Source organism: Nylanderia fulva, unplaced genomic scaffold (assembly GCF_048542155.1).
Source record: "Nylanderia fulva isolate GAGA-0341 unplaced genomic scaffold, ASM4854215v1 Scaffold510, whole genome shotgun sequence".
In the NCBI taxonomy this organism is placed as follows: Eukaryota; Metazoa; Arthropoda; class Insecta; order Hymenoptera; family Formicidae; genus Nylanderia; species Nylanderia fulva.
In genome coordinates, this window is record NW_028190600.1 from 68,944 (window position 1) to 74,943 (window position 6,000).

General features: G+C 48.5%; 2 protein-coding genes across 2 annotated transcripts; both read left to right on the forward strand.

The window, feature by feature from the left end:
• The first annotated feature begins 93 nt into the window (after positions 1-93).
• Positions 94-3,144, forward strand: LOC146721257 (uncharacterized). Its single transcript, XM_085487239.1, has 2 exons — positions 94-552; positions 1,978-3,144. Exons 1-2 carry the CDS (start codon positions 94-96, stop codon positions 3,142-3,144), a joined length of 1,626 nt encoding a protein of 541 aa, XP_085343365.1.
• Positions 3,145-3,543: 399 nt separating this feature from the next.
• Positions 3,544-4,995, forward strand: LOC146721258 (uncharacterized). Its single transcript, XM_085487240.1, has one exon. It carries the CDS (start codon positions 3,544-3,546, stop codon positions 4,993-4,995), a length of 1,452 nt encoding a protein of 483 aa, XP_085343366.1.
• Positions 4,996-6,000: the final 1,005 nt, after the last annotated feature.

The window sequence follows — 6,000 nt, forward strand, 5'->3', positions numbered from 1 at the left end:
AAGACGACAAGTCGTGAAGTACATCATCCAACTACATTTTAGCTGACTTTGATCACGACCTACGTTTTTAACGCAGCAGCCGCCATTCCAATAATGGCTACCACCGCAGAGCTTTTGGAGCAACAGCTCGACCTTGTTAGATCGGTTGCAAATGCCGTATCTAATTTCAAAAAACTCGGCCACGCCAAGATGACGTCCACCGTGGCTGCAAACCGGATGGAACGCGTCAAGGAACAGTTCCGGGAGATTTGCGTCAACAATGCCAAGCTGTTAGTCCTCGCCGAGGCCGCTACAAAGACCACGCATCGGTACTTCACCGAGGAGCTGTATCAACAAGCCGAGGTCCAGATGGATGCTGCCCTTGACTACCTGGCTGTATTTGCCGCACCTACCATTGCCGCCCCGCACATCAACATCATGGACGCTTCGAATGCAAGTACCGATTATCACCATGGTCCGCGCCCGGTCTCGCGTTTACCGCGAATCGAATTACTGAAATTTGACGGCTCTTTCGAGCGATGGGAAACGTTCCGCGATAGATTTAAAGCGATGGTAATTGACGATCCGATTTTAACAAATGTAGAACGCCTGCATTACTTATGTTCAATCGTTACCGGAACGGCTAGCACTTCGCTGAGTCACTTAGTGTCACCGATGCGAATTTCGAAGTCGCGTGGCAAATCTTATCGTCGCGCTTTGAAAACAACGTCGAATCGTCAACTTTCATCTTCAAACTTTATTCTCGTTACCGTCGGCAACGCATGAAACCGCGAAAGAGTTGCAAACTCTGCGTGACACCACCAATACCACCGTACAGGCGCTGAAAAATCTAAAACGTCCCGTCGATACGTGGGACGATGTTCTCGTGTTCCTCGTTTTGCAAAAACTCGACAAAGCTTCGAGAAAAGCGTGGGAATTAAAAATGAGCGAATCGCAAATTTTACCGTCCTATTCTCAACTCGACTTTCTAGAGTCTCGCATTCGCGCGTTTGAAGTTATCGCCCCGACGAAAAACGAGTCAGCCGAGTCTACCGCGTCAAAAATTAAATCGGCCAAATCCGTAGCATCACATACAACGGCCGTGAAGTTTGAATGCCCGGTCTGTAAGGGCCATCATTGTTTATTTCAATGCACACAATTTGCCGTTTATACGCCGGAGCGCCGTTTCGAATTTATTAAATCGAACCGCCGTTGTTATAATTGTTTCGCGGTAAACCATTCGTTAAAGGATTGCACCAACGAGCATCGTTGTCGAGAATGTAAGCAAAAGCATCACACTCTCCTTCACCTTGGAAACCACGCAAAGTTACCGTACGCTGAATCGTCACATTCAAAAGAAGAGACAAAAAAAGACCAAGACAAAAACGTTGTCACTCTTACCCTAACACGTTCAATGCCAGCTATTCCCGCCGTTCTGCTCGCTACAGCGCGCGTCCGCGTACATTCCGCGCACGGTCGCTTCGTTCCCGCTCGCGCGCTTATCGATCCAGGATCGGCTGTGACACTCATTACGGAGAATCTTGCGCAATTACTCCGTCTTCCTCGAGTAAAGCAAAATTTAAGCGTTACTGGCGTTGGTCAAACAAAAACTTCCGCGCGCTACGCAGCAAATATCAAAATTAGTCCCGCAAAAAGCAACAATCCCGCGTATTCGACGACGGCTTTAATATTGTGTTCGCTCGCGGAATACGTGCCACTTCCCGTTGCGTCTCACACTAAGTGGACGCACCTCGACGCCCTCGAATTAGCCGATCCTGATTTCCTGAGTCCTACGCCAATCGATATAATAATTGGAGCCGATATGTATGGAAATATTCATCGCGACGGTTCACACAAGGGAACACCACACGAACCGTTCGCGCAGAATACCGCGTTCGGCTGGATTCTCTCGGGTCCTACCGTCGAAACCTGCCCCCGCAATTCCGTACCCGCATATCATACTAACATTTCACCTAATCTTGAGCATACCTTAAACAGTTCTGGGAACTCGAAGATATCCCAGCCCGCGTTCATCCGAGTCCGGAAGATACCCAATGTGAGGAGCATTTTATGACGACTCACTACCGCACCATGGAAGGACGCTACGTCGTGCGTCTTCCCTTTAGAAATGGCCCGCCTCGCGACCTTGGAGACTCTCGATTTGCCGCGTTGAAGAGTCTTGAACGGCTCGAACGTCGTTTTCGAACCGACCCATCGTTAGCAACGGAATACACCGCATTCCTTACCGAGTACGCAAACCTAGGTCATATGACTAAGATAAAACCTACCAAATTTCCCGCCCAAGCTCCCGCGTACTACATTCCACACCGTGCCGTGATCCGTGAACATAGCAATACAACCCGACTTCATGTTATGTTCAACGCGTCATGCAACACCGCCACCGGCAAATCATTAAATAGCGCTCTTAATGTAGGAGCAAAATTGCAAACCGATCTAGTAGCGGTCGTCCTCCAATGGCGACAACCTCGATTTGCTCTATCAGCGGACATCGCCAAAATGTATAGGCAGATTTTAGTACACCCTCTTGATACAAAGTATCAATGCCTCTTATGGCGATCGTCTCCGACGGCTCAGGTCGACGAATACCGACTTCTTACCATCACTTACGGCACCGCCGCTGCCCCATTCTTGGCCTTGCGAGTCTTACGGCAATTAGCTGAGGACGAAGGCTCACAGTTTTCGCTCGCGGTACCGGTTCTATTACAGCAAACGTACGTCGACGACTGTACTTTCGGCGCCGACGACCTTGAAACTGCCAAACAAACACGAGATCATTTAATTTCGTTGCTATCTCGGGGTTGTTTTTGTTTGCGTAAGTGGGCGAGCAATTGCCCTACGCTCCTTGAAGATCTCGATCCTTTCGACCATGGACTCGCAACCAACAAAAATTTGCACGACCACGATTCCATTAAAATTCTCGGAGTTACCTGGAAACCGGAACACGATATCTTCACCTTTCAAGTTTCGAATTCAATAACAGTCGCGAAAACTAAGCGCGGAATATTATCAGTCATTGCGCAACTCTTTGACCCACTCAAATGGGTAGCTCCCGTTATCGTAACCGCGAAGATTTTCCTGCAACATCTCTGGTTGACGAAGTCTGATTGGGATGACGAGCTTCCCGCCGAGATGTTGCGCGAATAGGAAATATTTCAATTGACGTTGCCTCTCCTTGAACAGTTAACTATTCCGCGCTGGACGCAGTATCATCCGAACAACAGAATTGAATTACACGGATTCGCAGACGCCTCCACGCGAGCATATGCGGCAGCGCTTTACCTCCGTGTCATTTCGGGCGACGGTTGCATTACCAATACTCTGATCCTCGCTAAGTCTAAAGTCGCGCCGCTCAAAACCATTAGCGTCCCGCGTTTGGAGCTTTGCGCTGCGCTCCTACTAGCACAACTCATAGATTTCGCTCGTTCTGCTCTTCACCTTCCCGATATCGATTATTGGTGTTGGAGCGATTCCATGGTCGTCCTTGCTTGGATACGTCAAAGTCCCTCGCGGTGGAAAACGTTTGTCGCGAATAGAGTCTCAAAAATGCAACAGCTTTTTCCCAATGGAAAATGGAATCACGTGCCCACGCACGACAACCCCGCAGATTGCGCATCTCGCGGTACCGACCCTGCCTCTCTTATTAAGCACCAACTTTGGTGGCACGGCCCACCATGGTTATCACATTCGTCCGATCAATGGCCAGTCATATCCGACATCCCGGCAACTTATAGTGAAATACGCGATTCAAAAGCTTGCGCGACATGCTCGGTAAACCATTGGGAGCTTGAATCCCGATTTTCCTCGTGGCCGAAATTTCTGCGCGTCACCGCGTATATCCTTCGTTTCGTTCGCAACGCTCGTACCAAGACGAAAACACAATGCGATGCCTCTCACTCGCACCCGCATGCTCTTCGGTCCGATGAGCTGGTCGCCGCTCATAATTTTTGGATTCGACGGATTCAACTCAATCTATTTGCTGACGACATAGCTCGCCTAAAACAACTACGTTGCGTTTCAAAAACTAGTTCATTAGCTTCGCTTTCTCTTTATGTAGACAGAGACAGCTTGTTACGCGTTCGAGGCCGATTAAAACACGCAAGCCTGTCAGATGACGCTAAACATCCGCTAATTTTAAAATCACATCCATTGGTCCACCTCTTTATCAAACAGATTTATGTTGCGGCCCTACACGCAGGTCCGCAACTCACACTCACGCTCCTGCGACAACAGTATTGGCTAATTCGCGCTCGCGCTACTGTGCGTACCGTCCTCTACCAATGTATTGTGTGCACGCGGGAGAATGCACGCGTGCCCGAACAGCTTATGGGCGACCTGCCGGATTTCCGCGTGAACCCGACTTCACGCACCTTCAATCATACCAGCGTTGATTACGCGGGTCCGTTACTAGTGCGTACGACTAAAGGTTGTGGTCATAAAGCCCAAAAAGCTTACCTCGCAATTTTTGTATGCATGACCACGAAAGCACTGCATCTAGACGTGGTATCGGATTATACTACCGCTTCGTTCCTTGCCGCGTATCATCGTTTTACCGCACGTAGTGGCATTCCGCATGAAATATACTCCGATCACGGTACCACGTTTCAAGGTACCGATCAAGAGCTTACGGCCTCCTTCCATGCAGCCACGCGTGATCCAGCATTTCAAAATTACATAGCTCAAGAAAATACTGCATGGCATTTCATACCTCCCGCTGCACCGCACTTCGGAGGCCTATGGGAGGCTGCCGTACGCTCTGTGAAACATCACATTAAACGCGCTCTTGGAACGCACACCTTAACGTTCGAAGAGTTAACCACATTACTATGCCGTATCGAACTTTTCTTAAATTCTCGTCCCATCGCTTCCGTGTCCGACGCTTTAGACGATTATACCGCTCTGACTCCGGGTCATTTTTTGATCGGCGCATCCTTAAGCTCGATCCCGGAGCCGACTTACTCGAACTCGCCGAAAATCGTTTATCTCGCTGGCAACTAGTGCAGCAATTAAGCGAACGCGTCTGGAAGGCATGGAAAAATACGTATTTGAATACCTTACAACAACGCCCTAAATGGCGTTCTGTACAAACTCTATCCACACCCGGTAGATTAGTCTTACTTCGCGATCCACTTGCCCCTCCAAGTCGATGGAAGCTTGGGCGTATAGTTAAATGCCATCCAGGCAGCGATCGGCTCGTTCGAGTCGTTACTGTTAAAACGGCTAAATCGGAGTTCAAGCGCCCCATTACAAAACTTTGTTTCCTTCCGGTCGACATCAACAATAATAGCGAACATCATTCCGCCATGGCGGGCGGCATTGGATTGTAACTGTCCGATTGAATATTGTAGATTTACGTTAAAATTCATCGATCGCAAATATGGTATTCATATCAAATGTCAATCACATTCGAGGCGGACGGTATATTGACGCATGTCATAGATTTGTATAATCAATAGACTCTTATATTAATCACTCGTACATCAACGGAAAGGTTCGATCGTTTGAATCGACACACGACAACATTATCGACCTTGTTCACCATCCCATGTGATAGGAGTCACGCTGTCACGTGTACATTTTATTTACTCCTATTCTATCGTCGCTCCGATTCGCCGAAACAAAGATCCGATCCCGAGAAAAGAGGGGATTCCGTGACGAAAACTCGGAACGCTCCCGAAAACCGAGAGTCAGATCTCTGCGAACCGTGCTATCGGTCAGCTGCAAATACAAGTAAACATATATTCGTTGCTTCAATCACTTGCCTCTCGGAGCGAGCCTTCACGAGGCTGTACAAGCCACCAGTCGATCAACAATAAGTTGACTTAGAACGACGCCGTCGCGCCTACTGATATCGACAACAATCCCGATCAACCCTTTGTTCTTCAACAATTGTTAATTCGCAAGAAATATTTGCGATATCTACCCGCTAATAATTTTCCGAAATACATAGATAAACACCTCGTCGCAAGCGGCGAAAAACACGTTACAACCAGCGAAGACATG

Coding starts and splice junctions, on each gene's coding strand:
- LOC146721258 (XM_085487240.1), top strand. CDS start 3,544: ATGCAACAGCTTTTTCCCAATGGAAAATGGAATCACGTGCCCACGCAC.
- LOC146721257 (XM_085487239.1), top strand. CDS start 94: ATGGCTACCACCGCAGAGCTTTTGGAGCAACAGCTCGACCTTGTTAGA. Junction 553..1,977: donor GCGATAGATTTAAAGCGATG/GTAATTGACGAT, acceptor TACCTTAAACAG/TTCTGGGAACTCGAAGATAT.